The sequence below is a fragment of the Colobus angolensis genome, unplaced genomic scaffold, assembly GCF_000951035.1.
Source record: "Colobus angolensis palliatus isolate OR3802 unplaced genomic scaffold, Cang.pa_1.0 Scaffold159, whole genome shotgun sequence".
Lineage (NCBI taxonomy): Eukaryota > Metazoa > Chordata > Mammalia > Primates > Cercopithecidae > Colobus > Colobus angolensis.
In genome coordinates this window covers 994,653-1,021,044 of record NW_012114699.1, presented here as the reverse complement: position 1 = coordinate 1,021,044, position 26,392 = coordinate 994,653, and the positions used below count along the sequence as shown (strand labels likewise).

Below are 26,392 nucleotides of genomic sequence, written 5' to 3'. Positions count from 1 at the left end.
AGCATAGAATCTTAATCTGAGCTTGTTAATAAGAAAACAAGAACCTTAGTACATGAACTCATTGTATTATCTACCCTCACTGAGAACCGTGATTTGGATTCCACTCAAATAAAAATTAGTTTAAATGTTGTTCTGCTGCAACTGTTGAATTTATTCATTATGCTGTAATATTTTACTTATGAAACTGCATTTGGAAATCCTTTGGTGTACATCAGTATGAAATTACAGGGCTTAGGGATATTGATTATTGCTTGTAATTGCCGTCATAATAGTCAACAATTCTCTGTCTTTTTTTTTTTCTTCCTTATACCTCTTAATATTATACCAAACCAAATCAATATCCAACATATTGGAACACTTACATTGTCTCAAAAATCCAATTATTCTCCTTCATAAATATGCAAAAGATTGAAGATTTTATCTCCAAACACTAAAGAGACTCATCCTGCTGGGTTTCTCCTTTATCCTATAGGACCACATCAGAGTGTTGCTATATCGAATCCGTAATATGACGTTTTGTCACCTCCAAAGTAACCACAGGGCAGGAGTGGGGAGGTAGAGAGGTTATATCACTACGCTGCCTATGTAGTGCTACACTTCTTGCTTACTAGTAAATGAAATGGTCAAAGGGGATAAAACAGTCTGGGAGAGTCAAGCAGACATTAAAAAAGAAATTCATCTTTTTATGGTGTGGAGGAGGTTATTTATTTAAAAGCCTTAAAGTAACAGTACAATCAAATGAAAAAAGTACAACTAAGAGTCACTTATTCGTTAAAATATACTTAATCTTATTATTATTTTTGTATTGTTTCTTCATTCTGGGGATAAATTAGGTGCCTTTAGAAACAGTAGTAACTCTTTTAGGTTCTCATCAACTAAAGGGTAGTTTCTTTGTAATGCTTACCCATTCATCCAAAAGAGTTAAGACAGTCTTTAAAATTTACTAGAAGAACATTTGACATACAGAAGAATAGATGTGTATTATGTAGTTTGAACAGATAGTATTTGTTGGGCCCAGGTCAGTTAACCCAGATGATTAAAACCTGATGCTAATCTGGTGAAGACTGTGGTTGTCAGGTAGCATGGGGCAATGTAAACACACTATTTTGGAAGCCCCTGATTCCAGTTTCACTCATGCCATTAGCTAGCTATGTTATTTTTAAGTAAGAAAGTTTCATTCTCTTGGTCTCAGTTTCCCTAACGTCAAAATGAGAGGGATGGGCTACTAGATGATTTCTGAGAGTCCTTTCCAACTCTGTGATTCTGTAGCCATCATTCTCACATTCTTGTTATTAGTCAAAAAAAGGAACGTAGTAGTGTGGCTCAATTAAACATCATCCTCATGCCAAATTCAGCACAAAGCATACATATTCTAGGCCTCAACAGGCCTGTATTCCCATCACAAGCAATACACTATGCCATAGTGTATTGTTTAAGAGTGGTGGCTCTGCAGCCAAACTGCCTGGGTTTGAAACTCAGTTTAATCAATTAGTAGCTGTGGCGCCATGGAAAAGTGACTTAACCTCTCTGTGCTTTGATCATCTCTTCTGTAAAATAGAGATATTGATTGTAATAAAGTTGTTGTGAAGATTAAATAATATAATACTTTGTGAAGTATGTAGAGCAATGCCTGTCAAAAATAATCACTCAAATGTTATCTCTTACTAACATGATTATAATAATTACTATTATCACCACTCTACTCCTACTAAAGCTCTTTGGGTCTCAGTTCAGTCATCTAGAAGATTAGGATAATAGTATCAACTTCGCAAACATATAAGGATCAAAATAATGGAGATAAAGTGCCTAACTTGGAGCCCAGCCCTTCTAGGCACTCAATAAATCATGTTAACTTAAATGGAACCAACTATTCCTGTGGTTGGTGTTATCCTGTAAATGTTTTCGACTCCCTAATACTCATGAACCTTTTTTTTATCTTAGTTACAAAATCAATACAAGCTCAAGGCAGAAAAGTTCAGAAAATACCCCTACCATACAAAGGTAACACAAATTATTATTTTCCTGTGAACATACGTACTTTTTTTCCTTTAAAAATTGAATAATGTTGCCCATACTCTTTTGAAGCCTTCCTTTTTTTGCTTGGTAATATCTGTAAACACTTTTCCCAGTGAATAGACAATCATTTGCCACACAATTTGTAATGATTGTATAGTATTATATTATGTATTTATAAAATAATTTACTTAATGAAATAGCAATTATTGGGCATTTAAATGTTTATTTTTTGCTATTATAAATAACACTGCAATGAATGGCTTCTTATGTGCATTGTCATACACATCATTTCCTAAGGAAAAATTTCTATAGCCATAATTATTGCATCAAAGAATAGGCATTTTTAAAGTCATTTGATATATAATGCCAAATTGCCCTCCAGAAAGACCTGTGAATCTGTACTCCCCTCAGCAACCCAGTCCTTTAAAAAAATTTTAACCTCATGATACTAAAGCAAAATTCTCTATTGTGGGTATTTTCCATTAACATTCATGTAGGGTATTTTTTATCCCTTTAAATACATATGCTTTTGTTCTTTAAATATGGAAGCTAGAAGTCAGTCTTAAAATGATGTTAGTAATTTATGCATTTCTGCATATGTTACGTGTACAAGGTGATGTTGGCTTTATGCTTAGTGAAATTTTTTGTTGTACATTAAAATGTAGCACTCGAATGTGTTTTATTTAGCGGTGTATTTTACTGCCCCAGGTAATACAGTGGACTGCTTAAGATTAAAGACTTTGGTCAAGATGATGAATATGTTAATTATCCTGATCTGCTCCCTCTACATGTATATGTATTGAAACAACACTATGTGATGCTGGTAGGCTGGGGGAAGTCCCCAAATGCTGGTGGGATCTTGACCACAGCTGGTGTCCAGGCTCTTGACACTGTTGCAAGAAAGAACTCAAGCACAAGCTGGAAAATAGTGAAAGTATGGACATTTATTGCAAAGGGAGAAGTACACACTCAAGAAAAGGGAGTATAAGTGTACTCGAGAGAGAATCACCCACAAAGGGGTTTGGGGCTGCTACCCTTTTGGGTTTGTTTATTCAAGGGGTAAAATATTCATGAAAATTCCTGTAAAAAGGTGAAGATTTATCGGAACTGTGGTGCCACCCATTTTTACACCAAACATGGGTATTTCTGGAACTGTCATGGTGCTGGTGGGTTGCATGATTTAGTATGTTAATGAGGATATAATGAAGTCTGAGGTGAAACCTAGGTCAAATCCCACACCATGTTGGGTCCAGTCAGTCTTAGCCAGCTTGGTCCAAATCCTGTTTTTCAGGATCTTAATAGCCCATAGCCTCTAATCATGTGAAACTGCTGCCTGGAATTTTTTTATTCTCCTGCAACCACCCTATACTATTTCTGTCTCATATATACCCCCTTAAATATGTACAATTGTTATATATGTCAATTAAAGATAAAAAAAGAAAAGAAAAAAGTTTATGAAAAATGATGGGCCGGGCACAGTGGCTCATGCCTGTAACCCTAACACTTTAAGAGGCTGAGGCAGGCAGATTGCCTGAGCTCAGGAGTTCAAGACCAGCCTGGGCAACATGGTGAAACCCCGTCTCTACTAAAATACAAAAACTTAGCCAGGCAGGGCGGCAGGTGCCTGTGGTCTCAGCTACTTGGAAGGCTGATACAGGAGAATCACTTCAACCTAGGAGGTGGAAGTTACAGTGAGCTGGAGTTACAGGCTGGAGTGCAGTGAGATCTGGAAGTTACAGGCTGGAGTGCAGTGAGATTGCGCCACTGCACTACAGCCTGGGTGACAGAGCAAGGCTTTGTCTCAAAAAAAAAAAAAAGATTAAGGACATTGGAACCCCAGTGACGTAGATTCTGATTCTGGCTCTGTCCTTCACTTGCTAGGTGAATATGGGCAAGTTGTTTAACCTCTTTTGGTCTCCATTTCCATAAAGGCACAATGAGAATAATATTATACACTATATCATATGAGTAAAGAGCAAATGAGATACTAATGAGTGTTCAGCACAACACTCGGCACTCAGCAAGTATAAAAGTACTTTTATTTATTTGTTGTACAAGTATAAAAGAAGTATATGCAATTTTATTTATTTATTTGTTTGTTTGTTTTTGGCAGCTCCTTCCATGTGAATACATTACTACTGTTTACAAAATGCCCATATTACAATAGTCATGAACACTCAACGATCTTTCTTTAGTAATTCAAACATGACAGTAGCATGACGCTGTTTGCATGAAGTTCTACAAGAGGCAAAACAAATGTCTGGTGGGAAAAAATGCAGAATAGTGGTTTTCTCTGGGGATAGAAATAGGGATTTACCTAGAAAGGACAGAAGAGAACTTCTTGGCTTGATGGGAATGTTATACATCTTGATAGGGGTTTGGGTTGCATAGGTGACAGCATTTGTCAAATCTCAGCAAATGTGCCCATAAAACTGCACATTTTATTGTGCATAAATTTTACATTAAAATTTGTAAAAATATCAAACTAGCTAATGTGAGTTAAAATATATGAAGGGAAGTATACTGATGTATGCAACATATTTCAAAATGCTTAAAAACTAAAAACTGGCCGGGTGCAGTGGCTCACGCCTGTAATCCCAGCACTTTGGAAGGCTAAGCGGGCAGATCACTAGGTCAAGAGATTGAGACCATCCTGGCCAACATGGTGAAACCCCATCTCTACTAAAAATACAAAAAGTAGCTGGGCGTGGTGGCATGCACTGTAGTCCCAGCTACTCGGGAGGCTGAGGCAGGAGAATAGCTTGAACCCGGGAGGCAGAGGTTGCAGTGAGCTGAGATCACGCCACTGCACTCCATCCTGGTGACAGAGCGAGATTCCATCTCAAAACAAAACCAAACAAACAAACAAAAACAAAAGCAAAACTAAAAACTGACAGATGGAGAGAAGAATGGAGAAATGAATAAGTATGTGACAAAGTGAGTTCAGTCAAATGCTATCTGTGGAATCTAGTTAGTGAGTATATGGTTGTTTATTATAAAATTCTTTCAACTTGACTGTATACTTGATAATTTTTATAAGATGTTGAATGAAAATATGACTGTGAAGCTAATCTCTAAAGTTTAGTAGTGAGGATAATCTCAAACACTGGTGTCTAGGCCATACTAATGATCAAAATGCCTAATGATACATCTCTGGTTTTGAATCAACTCTTGATGATCATATTTAATGAAAGGGAAGGGTGTAGTGTGTAACACCAAATGTGGAATGTTAGCACCCAGTAGCCAGCAAATTGGGGAACACAAAGCCTGTTTCTTAAAGGTCTAGATTTCAAAAGAAAAGAAAAAGACAAAGAAAAGAGAGAGAACAACAAGGGCAATTTAGAATTACCTCTTAGGTATGTGAAAATGTTGCTGAGCCCTATCCAGTTCCCTTGAGCTCAGCTATAGCATGATTGTTTGAAATTAATGGAGTTTGTTTTTGTAACTTGTAGCAACTGGCTTTGGTTTTTATAGTTCAAACTTGTGTTTCCCTTTCACAGGCATTTCCTGTTCAAACATGGATCTGGTTCCTCTGCGATCTTCAGTGCAGCCAGTCAGAACTACCCTCTGACATCCAATACCGTGTACTCGCCCCCTCCCAGGCCTCTTCCTCGAAGCACCTTTTCCCGACCTGCCTTTACCTTTAACAAACCTTACAGGTGCTGCAACTGGAAGTGCACAGCATTGAGCGCCACTGCAATCACAGTGACTTTGGCCTTGTTACTAGCCTATGTGATTGGTAAGTCCTTTTTGTCATGCCTTAGTTTTCTTCTTAATCAAAGTCTTGTTTTGCTTGTGGTGGGAATGGGGGGTTTTTCTCTCTATTCTGGAATGTACAGATTTGGACCTAGGCTTAGTATTATAACAAATTGATTTTCTTCTTTTTTTTTTCTTCCTAACCTTAAATACTGCTGAGGAGAGTAAAGAATGCTCTTTGAGAAGAAATATTTATACTACTAATACAGTCTTATTGATTGCAATTACTGTAGTTAACCATTTTCCCTTCAATTAAAAGGTTGTTATGGTTTTCCCATTAGAAGTCATAAGTACCAATCTACAATAACTTCTTAAATTATAGTTAAACAATAATACTGCTACGGAATTTTCAGGTAGCAATTTCATTAAAGCCCCAGTTATTTGGAAGCTATCAGAAAATTCAGTACATAATTTCTTCCCAAGATTCAGATTTTTACATTGTGACCAAAAAATATATTCTTATTTCACTAGGTAAATGACTGCAAAATTGTGTGATTACTATGTCTTGAAAAGTAAAGCAGAGAGCAGTTATAAGGTGCTCTTTACACTTTTAGGAAAAATGTTGTTGTTCTTGAGACACCCTGATTAAAGTCACCCTCATTTGGTAGCAAATTGTATTGATTTTTCTGGATGGTATTTTATTGTGACTGAATATTAATTTACTTTCTTGAGTGGTTCTGCAGTCTAAAATGTAAGCTGACTTAAGAAATGTGTATATTTTGTGGCAGCACTATTCCTAGAATGAATAGAATATCATTGTAGAAAACAAATTCTATCCAGGTATATCCCTAGTAAATTCTTTTCAGGTTTACCCCAGTTACCTAATTGAAGCATATCTACTCACTAAGACACAATGAATATGATTCTGAGTGGAAGATAAAAAGAGACTTAGACCTTCTTATAAGTAATAAAGTACATTTTGTTGATTCCCATTTATCTAAAATGAGAATAATCTAAAAGTTCACATAATGAGATTGTGTAGACATCATAGACCAGTGGATGGTAAGCAAATAAATGGCTGTATTTTGTAGGGAGGTCACTGATGTTGTAAAAAGTATAGGATCATAGCCTGTGCTGATGTTCATGATTCTCTCTTTTATATTTTCATCACATAAGCTGAATGTATTTGAAAAATGCTTCTATTTAACATGGACGATATTATCCTATAATATCAAAAGTGTGCCTTTTATCTCAGACATTTCAGAATAACCCAACATGTGTGTTTATTTGGTTTGTAGTGACCTATAATGAGAAATACTGCTGAAGGGATGGAGGCAAAGGATGAGAAAGTTCTACAACTCAAACATGATTTTAATATATTATTCAAAATAAGGAATAATATAAAAAGTTTAAATACATTAGAGTCCCTTTAAAATGGTCTCGCTCAATTATGCGATAAACATTTTTTATGGGTTATTTTCTATTAACTTTTACTATATAGAGAAATAATGTTTTAGATACAAGCCCTAACCCTTGGTATAAAAAAGTTCAAGTAATAGCAATCTCTTTATTTAGGTTTCTACCATGTTTAATCCTAATTTTTTATTTAAATTTATTATGGCCACTCCCATATCAAAATTTTATTATATATTCTGAAACTTGTTTAACTTAGTTATATATTTATTCATTTCATCAGTGAAAGTGGAACATTTCAGTTATTTCAAGGACTGTCTTTTTTAATAGAATAAACAATGGCATATCAACTTGGCATGGAAATAAGATAGTATAGTTCAATAGTTATTAACACGGATTTTACAGACCTCTGCCACTTATTAGGCATGTTTCCTTGGGCAACCTTTTCAGGTCTCCATTTCCTCATCTGTAAAATAGGCTTAAAATCGTACCTATAGCATAGGATTGTTATAAGAATTAAATGAGTTAATATAAGTAAAGCACACGGAGTAGTGCCTGAAATATAGTAAGTAGCCTATAAATGTTAAATATTATCATTACTATTACCATTGTTACCATAATAATTATTATTCACGATTAAAATTCACTAGTTTCCAGAATTAACAATTTTGTTCATGGCTGTATCTCAGCACCAAGAACAGTGCATGGTACATATAAGCTCTTTCAGTAAAAGTTTGTTGAAAAAAATGAATTATGCTAAGCTCTTTACTTGTATTAGCTCATTTAATTCTCACAACAATCTTTAAGGATAACTATCAATACATATATATTTTATAAATGGGGAAACTGAGGCACAACAAAGTTAAGAGGCCACATAGAGTGTTAAGAGGCCACTTTTGAGATTAAAGGGCACCTTGCTAAGAAATAAGGATGCTGAGCTTCAAGCCAGAGCAGACTGACTCTTGAGTGCTAGACCTTGCTGCTCTTCTAGCACTGAAGTAAACTTTATAACTTGTTTACTTCTCAGTCTACTGAATAAATCCACCAGATATTTTTTCTTATTAAATTACAAATTCAATTACATATACCAAGTCATCTATTCCCATGGTGAGTGCCACTAAGATTGGTTGATAAGGAATATTTACTGGGAGATTTTTTAGATGCAGAAATGTCAGGCTAATGCTGGCACAGTAACTTTAATGGGTACAATATGAGAAGATGTTTATGGCAAACACTGGAACTTTGTTCCTGGTTCTGTCATGAACTAGACATTATGTGACTGGATAAGTCAGTAAAAATCTCTCTTGATTTATCCCATCTGTGCCATATTGGTGACCACCTCAGAAGGATAGAGTAAAAATTCATAAATAGGCATTCAGGTGAAAGATGGCACATAAGAGCTATAATATACAAGATGATTTTTAAATGGCTGTCTGTGGTTGAAATAAAAAAGTATTATATTTCAAAATATGAAACCATTTCATTCTTGACTATTGCTGAGTCTGTAAGTCTTCATTTTTTTTCAATCCCTATTTGCAGTTGCTGTATAACCCAAGTAAAATCTTTCACTGAAACTACTTGCTGCTTCTGTTTCCCGTGCAAATTCCTTTCTGCTATTTCATTTTCCTCTATTATCCATTATACATAACCTTTAGATACTAATGGCTATATGCTGTGCTGCCCTCAATCCACTAGGGGAAATCGCATCGATATCAATGGGACATCAATAGTCATTCTGTGCATTATAGCTCTGTAAGTGATCATTGGAAAGCAGTAGAAATCCAGCACGTGAAAAGCCAGAGCTGGGTTGTTCAGCCAACCAGTCTTATCCCCACACCTACCCAGTATACCTTTTGGATCAGGGAAAAAGATCATTTCTTTGAATAAGGTTTGAGTTCAAAAAAGTTGGTGAAGAGAGGCATGGAAACGTACTGACTATATACAGATACCATGGAATAGCTATTGTCATCACTTCCTCATAAATCTGTAATATTTGCCATCTGAATCAAAAAATATGTCCTTATGCTTCATCCTCTCTGATATTTTGGCATCAGTGATCTATCAGTGCCAGTCAGAAGCACATTTGCTTGAATTTACAAATAAGCCATATGAAGTAGTAGTCAGGAAGACAGATGACCATATGCAAGGTGTCAAGAGAAGGTGAGGTTAAGATACTTCATCAATGGTTGTGAAGGGCACAAACACAGCTTCTCTGGCAAACTTTGATGTTTTGATCAAGTTTCTTCACAGTCAGCAGATTGTATAAGAGGCTACAGAATCTCACATGCGTAGAAACTCACATGAATACAGTATGCCTGGGGTCAAGTGCGCTGTTGCATTGAATGAGCTGAAGAGTAGGGATTTCTGGCTCTCATACCTATTATCATTAGTTAATGACATGGATGATCCTTTTCCTTTGCCATGAGATTAGTAGCAATCCATACCACCTTCATGGGATTCAGGTAGTATTCCAACTGTGCAGATGAAATAATTTCAGTCCATAAATTTTGTCATGACATACTATATAGCCTACATGTAGAACGCTGACCACAATGGATATTAACAATATAGAACTAGAAGAGATAGAGTTTTGTACCCAGTTCTCTGATCCAAAGGTTAGAGATGAAACTATTCAAGAGGGCAAAGGGCCTACTTCACATTGCTCTCTGCAGCAAAATTCAATAGCACAGATTCAAGTGCTTTTTTTGCTTCTTTGCACTGGCCCAAATTGCCCTATTTTGGGGGTTTACTACAGTGGAGTAAAAGAGTGCTGAAAATGATAGAATGAAAGGAGTGGTTTGTGTTCATTTTGTACGTCTCAAAAAGAAAGTGCAAATACCTCACTATACAGGGAAGAAATAAAGTGGAATGTGGCATGTTCTGACTTTGGAAAATTCAAGAACTTAGATTTTTTTAACAGAGAGGATAGAAATGGAGTTTTCCCCCATTAAATCTAAATATAAAATGTCCCCTCACACAGTATTTGCTAAATGTAGATAAATATGCTTACCAAAGCCCAACTCCTTCACTTACAGTACTAGCAACTTCATTAATGTTTCTGTGCCTACGTTTCCTCATCTATAAAATGGGAATGTTGATAATACTTTCTTCAAGGATTGTCTTTATAATTAAATGAGTTGAAGCTTGTAAAACACTCAGGACATTGCTTAGCATAGCTGAATAAAGATTAATGATAATTATTAGTGAAATAGAATTATTATGAAGATTATTTAGTTTGAGCTGAGGTAAGCATAATGAGGATATAATTCATCCTAACATGAACTGCTTTTGTTTCCCTTCTTTCCAAAGTCGTCTAAAACAATTTTTCAGAGTGTGAATGTCTGTGTCACAACAATCCTCTAATGAGTTTGTTGTTTCGTTCTGCCTGGTCTGAAATAGCTGTCACTTTGCCTTTATTTTACTAATATCCCTCTTCTATGATGTTTTGACCCTTCAGATGGTTTTATATTTTTATCTGAAGGCCATATCTAGGTTGAAACACATTTTCATTAAAATGCATTACAGCTTATAACATTCAAGAAATGACTCAGCATAAAATGCTAAAAAGCATTTCACATTATCCTATAGACCATTATCAATCCTTTTGGTGTCATGCTTAATACTTATTACTTCTTCCAATTCACTCTTATAGACCCAATCATGATAATACTGACAGTTTTTGTATTAGCATTGACTTTTCCTCCTATTCACGAATCTACCAACCTTTTAGCAATGTCTCTAAGCAGGGATCTGGAAAATGGTGGTATAACTTCAGTCTAATTATGAATCTGCTATCCATGCATTTATCAGAGCCTTTCTTTAAAAAAGATTTGTAGACTCTTCTTACATCACCTTTTGGTATAATATATTCCATAAGTTTTACCCCACCATGGCACTCTTGTCTGCCATAAATAAAAGTATAAATCCAATCCAAATTAAACATACTAAAATGACATGATGAATCCATGTCAAATACAACTAATTTCTAGAATCAGAGTTAGGTCCTGCTGCTCAGACTAAGGGCATCTTGGTGAAAGGCAAATACCATACTTATTTTTTTTCTTAGAACTCCAGAATGTTGTGTATTTAAGACACAGAGTAAGAGAAATAATTTATTGGGTGAACGAGTAGTAGATACTAAATATATGTATTGCATCAAGAGATTATTGTCTCAAGGAGAGGCAGTCACTCTACTAAGTATTTCTCATACAGCACTTTCTTAACCCGGCTGGGAAAATTAAAATGAGACTCTGTGAAATACATAAAGATCTACTGGAAGGCATAATAAAGGGGAACTGGACAGGAGGTTAGTCATTTTGGAGTTTTGCATGCTTAAGACATTTTAGAACAGGAAGAATCAATCATGCAAACTCAGACAAAAAAAAATTTCTCAAGAAATCTATGAGTTCACAGTAAATAATTTGAATTCTATTTTATAAAGAAGAAATTTAGCTACTGTTTAACTCAGTTTCTCTCCACCCAAATTGTATATATAGTACATACATAGATATGTGAATATTTTAGACCCACATTGCATAAGTCGTTAAGCTATACTTACTCTGAAGTGAATAAGAATACACTAAATTAGAGCAATGGCTTTTAAACAGATGGCAGGTTAACCCATTTTAAACTTCAGAAATATGACTAAATTTTTATCTAGAACAGCCAGAGTGGGGAGGGCCAGATCACCAACAAAATATCTGATTTATCATAGTCAACACTAACAAGTGGCATCTTACAGGCTGGGGGCTTATCCATTTAGGGTTCAGCAATATTTGCTTCACAGAGGGGTTAAAAAGCATAATATGTTTTAATAAATACAGATATATTGCAATACCTGGGGAAGCAAAAAAGGAAAGATACAGAAAGGTGGCAGGAAATGAAGATGGTAAGCAGGAGCTGATTATGGAAGGCGTTTTAAGCCATGGTAAGGACCTTGAAATTTATTCCAAGAACAAATGGAGAGTTTTTGTGGTTTTTCATTAGGGCAAGACAATTATTTGCTCAGATTCACATTTAGAAAAATCACGCTAATGGCAGTATTGAAGTTGGGTTTGGCAGGCAGGATGATGGGTTTGTAAAATTGAAAACACGGAGATAAATTAGAAGACTATAATAGTAATACAGATGAGTGATAGTGAGAGCATAAACTTCTGGGATTGGAGAAGGAGGAGATGGAATAGAGAAATATTTAAATGATAAAACTCACTTGACTTAGTGACTAATAAGATGTATCAGGAGAGAGAATGTTGTTATCTGGCTTAGGAACTGGGTAGATGGTGATGCTATTAGTCAAGATAGATAGCAAATGGAAGGAAGAGGCTTAAGGGTGAAAATGGACATACACGTAGAGACACCTAGAACATTATCAAATATTTGGTGCTGAAACTTTGGAGGTAACTACCTTTGAGGACACCAAAATCATGGGAGTAGGAAGGAAATAGTAGCATGAAGACTGGAACTCTGGGAAATACTGGTATTCAAGAAGCCCAGGGAAAAGGAATCTGTTAAGAAGACTATGAAAAAACAACTAGAAAGATTGGAACAAAACATTCAATGATGAAGATAAAATAGTGGCTCTCAATGTGTGGTCTAGCAACCACTAGGAATTTCAAGGCCTGTCAAAACATCTATAAAGTAAAACTATTTTCATAATACCATAAAAGTGTTATTTATCTCTTTTACTGTAATTCTCTCAGGAGTGTACAGTGCAGTTTTTCAGAGACCACATGACATGTGAAATCACAAGAATTTGCATGCAAAAGTAGCTATGAGAGTCCACCTGTTTTTCATTAAGCCAAACATGAAAGAGATCTTCAAAAATGTAAAACAATGCCACTCTTCTCACTAATTTTTTGGGTTTTGCAAAATACTGTATAATTATTTATTACAAAATGTGTCATTTATGTTAAAATGAAATGGAATCTATATATTCAATAAATTAATAAATCCATTTTAATTTCTAATATAGATATAACTCATGTCACCAAAAGCTCTTTGGCATCTTCAGTGATTTTTAAGGGCAATAAAGAAGTACTAAGACTAAAACATTTGTAAAGGGCTGAGGTAGAGAAGCTGAGTACATAGTGTTTCAAGAAGAGTAATTAAGGACTATTTATTGTTTGAATCAAGGTGAAGGCTTCTAAGGCAAGTTCAGCAAGAAGACAAAAAGGATAAGGACATATAGTTGCTGATGATAAAGTTTTTGCAGTGATCAGCCAAAGAATAAAATTTATAAAGGAAGAATAACAGAGCAAGGAAGCTGATGGCATGGGAAACAAGAGATGGGCCCAAGGGTCTAGAGATCTTCATGATATTATAGGGGAGTTATGCTGTGAGCGAGCTGAAAAGCCAAGAGAAGATGGACAGAGAGGAATTTTAGATTTCTATTTAGATCTATGGGAATTTTAGATTTCATACTCAGAGCAGAAAAATGTGATTCTTCTATATATTTTGGACCTAGTTAAGGAATAGGGATGAGGAGTTCCTTCCAGATGAATCATTTGTTCATGGAAGGCTAGATTCTTGTCTAGGTATGATCCCACAAGGTAGTCTTTCCTGGGTAGACTTATAAGCCCATTAACAAATTACACCAAAGTACAGATAGCATTTAAATAATAGCACTACTTTATATCGGATCCTCCATACAGGCAAGACCCATGTGAAATTTCAGATTACAGTGTAACATCTCAGGAACACCTTCCTTGGGGCTACTACTCCTCTCTATGGGTCAGTAGTGAACAAATTAAGAGGATCCAAGATGGCCCACTGTAATTTTCTACTGGTCAAAGTCTCATCAAAGCGTTGCCAGTCTAATTAACGTAGACCTTATGTACCGTGTTATAGTTAACTTCCAGAGTAATTGCTTATGTCAAGAGTTTCTAAGGAAGGGCCTCACAAATGTTTGATTATTGGGTTGGATGTGACAATGGGAAATTCTTAACAGGAAGAAAAGACATATGATCTGGCACTTTGAAAAGAACTCTTGCTTCTATTTCATTTGGTTCATATTAAAGGAGTTTTCCTGATCAAATGATCAGGAAACTGTAGGCTAGCATATATACATAGAATACCAGAGGAAGTGATTGAGCTCTCAGATAAACTAGCTGTGGCTCTGGTCAAAAATGAATAGAAATGTGATTTTTGACTGCAACCATTCTGTGCTACACAGACAAAGCAGACTTCGCTCTTTGGTAGTCATAGGTTTCATTAAATCAAATAGCCCATTATTCAACATTCTTAATTCAGTTTTGCCCTTTGTTCACTTAAGAATATACATTTCCTTTGATTTTGAACTTTAATTTTAATTAAGCATAGATATTAAATATGGCAAATAACAATAATGCAATATTTTATATATATCATACCCACAAATACTTTGCAGAATTAACTAATAAAATTATGGAGTTAAATGAAAATAGCATTAAATAAAGAGAGCAGATAAAAGAGTTTGGATTTTACTCATAACAAGCAGCTAAGTTAATACTAGTTGTACGATGCATAAGAGAGAGAGGAGAGAGAGAAAGAGAGAGAGAGAGATACCGGCTGTCAAGAAACTAAGGACAAGTATATTGTACTATGAAAGAAAGTGGAAATTTTTGAAGTGGAGTGGTTTTGTTAAAGATCATGTGCTACCTCCAGACACAGAAACCTATTGAACCCTAATTCTCTGAAGCTAACAAATAGTTCACTGGTTTTTGTAGCACCTAGCAGAGAGTCAAGAAGCTTTTCTTTTTTAAATGTCTGATTGTGGTGGTATGACTTTTGAACCTAATTGAACAATTTGGCTTTTTGGAGGTGAAAGTTCTTATACCAGTGGGAAAATGTAAAGGACTGGAAATATTCAATGCTACTCCAGGCTATAATAGCACCTGCTTCAATATTATCTCATAGGATGTTGTAGAGATAGCACTACTTAAGATTTACCAACATAGGAGACTGTGGGAGTATTTGAAAGCCAGATGGTACAAATAGATCCTTTCTTTGTCAAGCCTAAAACACAGCCTGTTCTAAGACTGTACAAAACCCAAACAAACCATTAGTATCTTTGGTTTCTCTTCCTGCCTCTGTATGTTTTTAGTTTGGTTTCTCTGAACAAATTCTGCCATTATGTAACTTGGGTTAGCCATCATATAAATCTTTTTGCTGATAGGCAACAATCTAGTCATTTGAATGAATGAACTATTAAATGTAGAACCCACTAACTAGAAGGGGAAAAAAACACTAAATTTTAAAAATAAGAGGTTCAATGGGCAATCACAGTGAAATAAACTTTCAAAAAATGATAAAATGAAGACTATGGAGTCCAGGGGTAGGGACATATTTTGGCCTAAAAGAAGCATAGTTCATTGTTAGCATGCATAGCAAATTAAAGAATATAGTTCTATTTTTGTAGGCAATTACAGTGCATATGTCTTTTGTGATTTGAGTAGGTAGGAAAGAAATAAAAATATTTGGATTACTCACTAACTGTCTCAGTAGCATTCTCGCTAATGAGGCTGAGGTCATGGCCTCAGTTACTATTTCAATCTGTCAGTTCAGTTCTGTTCTGTTTCATTACCAAAGCCCATAGTCTCAATCTCCCTTTGTGTTTCCCTCCCCAAATCAGGAACTTAGTCCTGTCTTCTACTCCCTAACAAAACCTGAATTCAGAATTGAATCTTATGTCAAGAAGTTTTACATAAAATTTCTTGTTTCTCTTTAAAAATAGATCTGGCATCCCTGGCCCTGCATTCTCCCATTTCCCTATGCATTTATTGAGTACCTACTGTATGTCAAGTATTATTTCAGTCTTTGGTTCGCAAAAATAGTATGAGAACCATTAACTGGGGCTAAATAGGACCATGAATGCTCCAGTCCATTGAATACCCATCCCACTCTCTTCACTCTTTTATATTATCTGCCTTCCTTCTATGTAGATATTTAAGCCTGAAGCCACGTAATAAGATAATTCACACTGAGGTGTAAATGGCTATAACAAAGATAAGTGTATTACATCTCCATTAGGTAATTTGCGCTTTATCTGGAGACAAAGTCTTAATTCTAAAAAAGTCTAAGTTCTGCAATTAGAGTCAACTCAGAAGTTGAAATATATTTGCCATCACTACTTTAAGCCAAAGAAGTGAGATACTCACTATGAATTTCCAAGCCTTAAAAATCTAGGTGGAGAAATTATGTGAAGGGCAGGAAAACATGCCTAATAATACAACACAGTCACCCTGTTAGTACATCTGGATTTATCCACAGTTACAAATCATGGCCCTAACCATGGATGATTCTCTCATAGATGCATGGAACTGAACATAAAGAACAGCACACAGTAAAATTATATTTCATACCCATTATTAGAGACTTGTTTCAAATGAATGTGTTACAGATACTGGGTACACAATGTTCAGGTATGTGTGCCTGCATATGTATTATATAAATGTAAAAATAAATATAAATATATAATAAATATAAATATAAATATGAATAAATATTAATAAATGTAAAAATAAATAATAAAAATAATAAAAAAATAAATATGGGTTCCCATAGGGTAACATTGGCCTTTTAAATCCAAATCTCTCCATTCCCTTATTCAAAAAGAAATTCAAATGCACAAGAGAAGGAAGTAAAACCTCCTGTAACCCACTCAATAACATAAATAGGAGACAGATAATTCCACAAACTTCAAATTACACATAGGTAGAGAAATAAGCACCCAAATTACACAGAGTTATCTCTGCAGCCCACGCCAGGACTGAGAGTCAGATAGAGGCTGAATGGAAAAGAAGATATGAGAGCTAAGGCCCAGCTATGGCAGAATTGATCAAATTACTCCCATTAAAAAGAGTTATTATTCCCGTTAAAAAATTGTCTGAACAATCTCAGACCTGGTATATGAGAGCAATGGCTACTGAAAATTAAAAGGAATGTGCTTTAAAGTTCACAGAAGTAAAGTTGGCAGCCTTGGGAAGGCACAACCTCGGAGGACATGGGGGCATTAACTTGGAAGAGATGTCCCTTGGAGGCTTGGTGGTGGTGAAGAGAAAGAAGAAAGCAAGAGATATAATTTCAGGATACAGCAAAAATAAAAGTGAATCACAAAATTAAGTGATCTACCAAACCCCCTACCCAAAAGGCATTATTGATTTTTAAAAGCTACACTTTAATAAGAACTAATAATTATAGTAATCTAATAAGTCACCAAACTCCTGATTCCTATTTACATACAACTCTTATTACTGGTCCAGGAAACTAAAATATTTCAGAATGAACATAAAAGGGAGACAACACCTACACAAAGCTCTGTAAGAAGGAACTGGAAAATAAGAATTAATCATTTCACTTGATTAAAAAATAACTTCTAATAGCCAACCCCAAAGCAGAAAAAATAGCAATAAAACATCTCAGTCCTAATAAATAAGCCTTAAACAAACATTTGAAGATATAAAAAAGGCTCAAATGGTAAAGTTTAAAACTCAGAACAGAAATGTACAAAATGAGAGTTGACTAAACTCAGGAAATAAATTGAAGAAAAAGATAAACCCATCATGAAAATGAATACTATACTGACTGATGACAAAGGGAGAAAAGATATTAAAATGAAAAAGATGCAATGATGAAAGGCACTTTAATAGCAAAGGGAATGAATTTGAAATAAAGAAAGAAGTTTAAGAAAAAATCAGAGAAAATAATTATTATAGAAGATAGTCAAAGAAATACAAACTACATGTAATTATATTAATGGTTCCCAAAGAAGAAAAACAAAACAATGAAATAGAACTAATATTTAAAACTATAATCAAAGAAAATTTTCCGGAAATAATAGGCCTGACTGTAAGTATTGAAGGGCACAACCTTTAATACCTTGGAATTACCTCCAAGTACCTTCAAAAACTGACTCAAAACCATCAACTCCAAGTCATGTGCTACTAAAAATATTAAACTTAAATTATTATTTATAATCATCCCTAGGCCTTGTAGTGGGAGGAATCATTTGTGAAAGAAAGAAAATCAGATTGGCATTAGACATCTTGACAACAGACAAAGCAAGGTAAGAGTAGAGCAGCATTTTCTTTCTTTTTTTTTTTTTTGAGATGGAGTTTCGGTCTTGTTGCCCAGGCTGGAGTGGAATGGCACGATCTTGGCTCACTGCAACCCCCACCTCCCAAGTTCAAGTGATTCTCCTGCCTCAGCCTCCTGAGTAACTGGAATTACAGGCATGCATCACCACGCCCGGCTAATTTTTTGTATTTTTAGTAGAGACGGGGGCTTCTCCATGTTGGTAAGGCTGGTCTCGAACTCCCGACCTCAGGTGATCCACCTGCCTCGGACTCCCAAAGTCCTAGGATTAGAGGCGTGAGCCACCATGCCCGGCCAGAATTTTCAAGTAACTCGAGTATGAGCCAAGGATTTTATTCAGACCAGTTATTCTTTAATTATTAAGGATATAGAAAAATACTTTAAACATAAAAGAACTCAGAGAATACTATACTCATAAGCCCTACTAGATTAGGAAATTTTGACCCACCACTTTCAGTTCAAGACATGTTAGGTGGACAAAACATAGTAAATATATAGAAGAAGACCTAAGAAAGCAGAATCAATAAGATAGATCCTTTTTTATGTATTATAATAGTAATTCTTAATAATATTTTAACTTTTAGTTTCAGAGGTACATGTGCAGGTTTGTTCTATAAGTAAATTGTGTGTCAAGGGGGTTTGATATACAGATTATTTTGTCACCCAGGTAATAAGCATAGTACCTGATAAGTAGTTTTTCAATCCTCATCTTCCTCCACTCTCCACCCTCAAGTAGGTCCCGGTGTCTCTTTCTCCCTTCTTTGTGAACGTGTGTACTCAATGTTTAGCTCCCACTTATAAGGGAGAATATTTAGTCAAGATAGATTGTATGGCTATGTATTGAACTTAGCACCCTGATATTAGAGAATATGCCTTCTTATCAAGGTTTCATAAAACATTCACAAAATTTGAGCAAATATTAGGTAACAACTCAGTGAGTTTCATAAGTTAGAAACAATACAAACATCATTACCAGATCATGGTGAAATGAAAGTACAAATTAATAAGAATATTTAAATACCAGAAAAGCCCTTCCATCTGTAATTTTTTAAAATTTTAAACAATTCTTGTGTGTAAGGGGAAATAAAACATAAAATTTTTAAATATCTAAGAAAAAATTATAATGAACACACCACATGTTATAATACTATTAAACCTTGTATAAGATGAAAATTCACATCAATAAAATGAAAGAAAACAAATCTGAAAAATCAATAAAATAAACTAGAAGAAAACACAAGAAAGGAAATAAGAAAAATATAGCAGAAACTAATGGAGTAAGAAACAAAATAGAAAGATAAATAAAATAGTGTTAAAAATTAACAAGTAGGCAGAACACAAATAATCTGAAATCAAGAGAAAAGGGGGAAATATATACAAAGTAAGAAATGAGGAGAAATAACTATTGAAGCAGAGACAAGTTTTAAAAAACTGTAAGTGGCAACTTTTCATGAATTGTTTTGATAATGATTGAGCCATTTTGTATAGCCACCAGCAATGTATGAACGTGTTTATGTCTCCATGGACGTTGCCATCAAACTGTGCTGCAAGCTTTTGAATCATCAGTTTGACAGGTTAGAAATGATATCTTAGTGTAGTTTTCTTTTGTTTCTCTCTTAAGAAAAAGTAAGGTTGACTATCTTTTCATATTTTTAAGGATCTTTTTTGTTACCTGTGTGCTCATATCTTTTGCCTTTTTTTACATTTTCTTTTTCTCTTCTTTGTCTCAAATTTTAAGAGTTTAAGAAGAGTCATTATTTTGAATACATAACTAACTGTATACCCTCAGGGAAATATATTCAAAGGACAAAAACACAAACTTTGAACTTTACTTCGTAGGCTCATTGCTAGTAATGGTTTTGCTATAATAATTCCAATACTGTTTTGTGTGTCTTATAGGATAAGCAAACAGATAAATATATTGATGTTACTGGGAACAAGATTCATTGTGTGGAAAAGGAAATAAAAATATGGAATGAGAAAGAAGAACTCTGAAGTGCTGGATTAGAATTGGGGAGATTTTATATATATATATATATATATATATATGAGCTTGATACATATATCATATATATATATATGAGCTTGTGCTTTTAAAACTGTGCATATATGCATGTCTTAGTTTGTGCTGCTATAAAGGAATGCCTGAGGCTAGATAATTTATAAAGAAAAGAGGTTTATTTGGCTCATGGTTCTGCAGGCTTTACAAGAAGCATAGCACAGGATCTGTATCTGGTGAGGGCCTCAAAGCCTTTCCACTCATCATGGAAGAAGAAGGGGAGCCAGTGTGTGCAGAGATCACAAGGCAAGAGAGGCAAGAGAGAGGGGAGGGAGGTGCCAGGGTCTTTTTAACAACCAGCTCTTGCAAGAACTAATAGAACAAGAAGAGAACTCACTTATTACTGCCAGGATAGCACCAAACCATTTTTGAAGAATCCACTCACATGACTCAAACACTTTCCATTAGGCCCCACCTTCAACATTTGGAATCAAATTTCAACCTGAGATTTGGAGGGGGTCAAACATCCAAACTATAGCAATCCAGATATATGTGTGTATACACACACACACATACACACACACACACACACATGAACAAAGCAGGTTATAAAATCTAAAAATTTTGTTATTTGTTTGTATATTTCTAGTCTGTCCCCTGAAAGGACTTAAAAGCAATAACACCTCAGTAGTAATTAATACACCTTATACCCAAACTTTGATTTCTGAATACATTTCCTACCAAAATCTCCTTGAAGGATTGGCTGTTTCTAGGTCTGTGGCAACGAAAGTAAGTATAAGGTAAGCCTGGGATATCTTGTGCTAGAAAGCAAGGAAGTGTTCAGGCATGTCAAAATGACACAGGAGCCAACTTGAAGGGATTCTCATTGGCCAAATTTGAGTGTCAGAAAGAAGAATGATGGTAATTGACTATACATTGAACAACAAAAATAATTTAATATTTGTAATATGGAAAAATTGATCATTTAATTTCTAGAAATAAGCATGTGTTCTACTTTAACTCATGTAGGTCCCTTTATGCATAATCATAGTCTCATTCAAATTAGGTATTACAATACTGCTCCCCATCCACAGTTTTGCTACCTACAATTTCAGTTACCCATGGTCAACTATGATCCGAAAATATTAAATACAATAAGATATTTTGAGAGAGACACCACATTCACATAACTTTTATAATGGTATGTTGTTATACTTGTTCTATTTTGTTATTATTGTTCATCTTTTACTTTGTCTAATTTGTAAATTGAACTTTATCCTAGGCATGTACATATAGGAAAAAAAAAACATAGTATATGTAGAGCTTGGTACTATCCCTGGTTTCATGCATCCATTAGGGGTCTTGGAACATATTACTCACTGATAAGGCAGGCTTATTATATTATTTCTATCTTACATATAGGAAAACTGAGACTCAGAGAGCTTAGGAGCTTACACAATATCACATAGCTAATAAATGGAAAAGCCATTACTCTTCGAATCTGTCTGACACAAAAAGAGCCTGTGCCCTCACTTATTACACTGAACAGCTTCTAAAATGGAGCTCATATTATATACTGCTTTATTGCTTGCTTTGTAAACATTTTTCCCTATTATGAAATATTTTCCTGTACTAGTTTTAATGGCAACTTGGTCTTCTATTGTATATAGTTATTTGTCTGACCGATCAATTACTCAATGTTGGACATTTGAGTAATTTTCAAAATCTTGCTATTATATACAATATGCTGAATATCTGTGTTTTAAATCTATTCACACCTTTTTCTTACTGTAAATTTCTAAACATTAAATGGCTTGATAAAAATATTTTTTTAAAAATCCAACACTTTGGATATGTATTGCCAATTTGTCCAAATGTTTTGCAACACTTTATAATACCTGCAGTATGTGAGGGTGTTCATTCCTCTGAACTCTGGAAAACTTTTGACACCATCATTTATAAAAAAGAAAAGAAGCCATTTTGATAGGCAAAGTGTATTTCAATGTCTTATTTTGCATTTTCCTTCCATATTTATTGAGGTATAATGAGGTATATTGAGGTATAAATGACAAAAATTAATGTGATGTTTTGATACAATATACATTATGAAATGATTACTACAATCAAATTAATTCATATGTCCAACACCCTCATAGTTGCCTTTTATTGTTTTCAGTGAAGAGAGCATTTAAGATCCACTGTCTTAGAAATGTTCAAGTAGGATCCTTGCTTCCAAGATGCCAAAGGAAAGAGGGAACAATGGTCATGCCAAAAAGGCCTGCAGCCACATGCAGCCTGTTCACTACAAGAACTGTGCTCAATACATGCCCAGGAATAAGGCTATTAAGAAGTTTGTCATTAAAAACATAGCAGAGGCCACAGCAGTGAGGGACATTTCTGAAGTGAGCCCTCAATGCTCACAGTGTTTCCCAAGCTGTATGTGAAGCTATATTACTGTGCAAATTGTGCCATTCACAGCAAGGTAGTCAGGAATTGATCTCATGAAGCCTGCAAGGACTAAATACCCCTCCCCCTATTTACACCTGTGGGTTCTGCCCCATGGCCCCAACCAAGGCCCCTGTAAGGAGCTGAGTCCTTACAGAGTGAAGGAAAACTGCCCTCTGGAGAAAAACAAAATGGAAATTGTACTTTTTTTAAAAAAAAGAAAACTCCTGTAATCCCAGCTACTTGGGAGGCTAAGGCAGAAGAATCGCTTGAACCTTGGAGGCGGAGGTTGCAGTGAGCCAAATTCCCACCACTGCACGTCAGCCTGGACAAAAGAAAGAGAAGAGAAGAGGAGAGAGGAGGAGAGGGGAGGGAAGGGGAAAGAAAGGGAGGGAAGGGGAGGAAACTTGAAGTATACATTATTATTAACTATAGCCAGCATGCTATACATTAGATTTCCGGAACTTACTAATCCTGTGTAACTGAAACTTTGTACTCTTTCAGCATCAGCTCCCTACTTTCCCTACCTCCTGTCCTTGACAGCCACCACGCTACTCTCTGCTTCTATGAGTTTGACATTTTTAGATTCCACATGTGCGCTAGATCATGTAGTATTTGTCTTTCTGTGTCTTGCTTATTTCACTTAACATAATGTCCTCCAGGTTCATCCATGCCTTTGCAAATAATAATATTTATTTATATTTTAAGAATGATTAGTATTCGTGTGTGTGTGTGTGTGTATCATGTTTTCTTTATTCATTTATCTGTTAACAGACATTTAGGTTCTTTTCATATCTTGCCTCAAAGTCTATTTTGTCTGATATAACTACTTTCTTTTGGTTGGCATTTGCATGGAATACCTTTCCCCATTCCTTCATTTTCAGCCTATGTGAGTCCATCCATAAAGCTAAAGTTGCTTCTTGTATGCAAGGTATAGTTGGATCTTGTTTTTTGTATTCATTTAGCCACTCTATATAGTTTGATGTGAGAATTTAGCCCACGTACAAATTATTGAAGGTAATAATTTACTATGGCTATTTTGTTAATTATTTTCTGATTTGTAGTTCCTTCACTCCTTTTCTTGTTGTCTTCTGTTGTGATTTCATCATTTTTTATAGTGGTTTTCTTTAATGCCTTTCTCTTTGTCTTTTGTGTATAGACTACAGGTTTTTTCTTAGTGGTTACCATGAAGCTTACAGAAAACATCTTATGGTTATAATAGCCTATTTTAAGCTGATAACAACTTAACTTCAACCACATACAAAACTGCAAGTTAACTTCTTTTCCTCCTACATTTTATATTATTAATGTCAAATTTTACATCTGTTTATATTGTGATCCATTAACAGATTTTTATTGCTATAGCTATTTTTATACTTTTGTTTTTAACTTTTATAGTACAGTTAACAGTAATTTATGTCCCATTATTACAGCATTAGAGTATTCTGAATTTGACTATTCAGATGTTCGTTGACTTCTGGTGAGATTATGTCCCAATAAACCCCATTGTAATGTGAGAATACCTGCAGTCAAATACGCAGTTAATACACATAACCTACAAAACACTGTAACTTAGCCTAGTTTATCTTAAATATGCTCAGAACACTTCCATTAGCCTACAGCTGTATAAAATATTCTGGCTATATGATACATAGGGAGTCAGTTGTTTACCCGCATGATCACATGACTGACTAGGAGCTGTGACTTGCTGCTGCTGCCCAGCATCACAAGATAGTATTGTACCACTTTCTATTGAATGCATATCAGTTTCACACCATCACAAAGTCAAGAAATTGAAAGCCAAACCATTGTAAGTCAGCAAACATATATATCTTGCATTTACACTGAATTTTATTTTATTTTCCTTTCATTTTCAATTTTTATTTTAATTGACAAATTAAAATGAACGTATTGATTATTTGAAATATTTTTGCATGATTTGCATCATTATTAACAGGACAATAAGGTAATACATTTTAAATACAAGTAACTTTAAATTTGTGCCTTATTTTTAAAAATCCTTGTAAAGTTGTTTCTTTTTTTTTTTAACTTCAAGTTGCAGGATACACATGCAGAACATGCAGGTTTCTTACATAGGTATATATGTGCCATGTTGGTTTGCTGCACCTATCAACCTGTCACCTAGGTTTTAAGCCCCACATGCGTTAGCTATTTTTCCTGCTGCTCTCCCTCCCCTTGCCCCACTTCCAACAAGCTCTGGCGTGTGTTGTTTCTTTCCCTGTGTCCATTTGTTCTCATTGTTCAACTCCCACTTATGAGTGAGAACATGCAGTGTATGGTTTGCTGTTCCTATGTTAGTCTGCTGAGGATGATGGCTTCCAGCATCATCCATGTCCCTGCAAAGGACATGATCTCATGCCTTCTTATGGCTGCATGGTATTCCATGGGGTATCTGCACCACTTTCTCTTTTTGCAGTCTGTCATTGATAGGCCTTTGGGCTGGTTCCATGTCTTTGCTATTGTGAATAGTGCTGCAATAAACATATGTGTGCATGTATCTTTATAATAGAGTGATTTATATTCCTTTGGGTATATACCCAGTAATGGGATTGCTGGGCCAAATGGTATTTCTGGTTCTAGATCCTTGAGGAATTTCCACACTCTCTTCCACCATGGTTGAATTAATTTACATGCCCACCAACAGTGTAAAAGCATTCCTATTTCTCCACAGCCTCTCTAGCATCTGTTGTTTCTTGACTTTTTAATAATTGCCATTCTGACTGGTGTGAGATGGTATTTCATTGTGGTTTTGATTTGCATTTCTCTAAGGATCAGTGATGTTGAGTGTTTTTTCCATATGCTTGTTGGCCGCATAAATGTCTTCTTTTGAGAAGTGTTTGTTCATGTCCTTTGCCCACTTTTTGATGGGGTTGTTTTTTTCTTGTAAATTTGTTTAAGTTCCTTTTAAATTCAGGACATTAGACCTTTGTCAGATTGGTAGATTGCAAAAATTTTCTCCCATTCTGTAAGTTGCCTGTTCACTCTGATGATAGTTTCTTGTGCTGTGCAGAAGCTCTATAGTTTAATTAGATTCCATTTGTCAATTTCAGCTTTTGTTGCAATTGCTTTTGGTAATTTCATCATAAAATCTTTGCCCATGCCTATGTCCTGAATGGTATTGCCTAAGTTTTATTTTAGGGTTTTTGTGGTTTGGGGTTTTACATTTAAGTCTTCAATCCATCTTGAGTTAAACTTTTAAAGCATAAGGAAGGGGTCCAGTTTCAGTTTTCTGCATATGGCTAGCCAGTTTCCCAGCACTGTTCATTAAATAGGAAATCCTTTCCCCATTGCTTGTTTTTGTGAGATTTGTTGAAGATCAGATGGTTGTAGATGTGTGGTCTTATTTCTGAGGTCTCCATTCTGTTCCATTGGTCCATATGTCTGTTTTGATACCATGCTGGTTTCTTGTAGTATAGTTTGAAGTCAGGTAGCATGATGCCTCCAGCATTGTTCTTTTTGCTAAGGATTGTTGTGGCTATATAGGCGCTTTTCTGGTTTCATGTGGAATGCTTGTGTTTTTTTTTTTATTATTATACTTTAAGATCTAGGATACATGTGCATAACGTGTAGATTTGCTACATATGTATACTTGTGCCATGTTGGTGTGCTGCACCCATCAACTCGTCAGCACCCATCAACTCGTCATTTACATCAGGTATAACTCCCAATGCAATCCCTCCCCCCTCCCCGCTCCCCGTGATAGGCCCTGGTGTGTGATGTTCCCCTTCCCGA

At 35.2% G+C, this 26,392-nt stretch overlaps 1 protein-coding gene across 2 annotated transcripts in view; it reads left to right on the top strand.

Annotated features, from left to right (window-relative positions):
* The window catches only part of TENM1 (teneurin transmembrane protein 1), a 630,397-nt gene that overhangs the window by 255,033 nt on the left and 348,972 nt on the right, over positions 1–26,392 (top strand). For both annotated transcript variants that reach the window (XM_011936960.1, XM_011936959.1), the window contains exon 5: positions 5,517–5,755. In XM_011936960.1, coding sequence (XP_011792350.1) covers positions 5,517–5,755 — 239 coding nt within the window. The remainder of the gene's footprint in view (positions 1–5,516; positions 5,756–26,392) is intronic.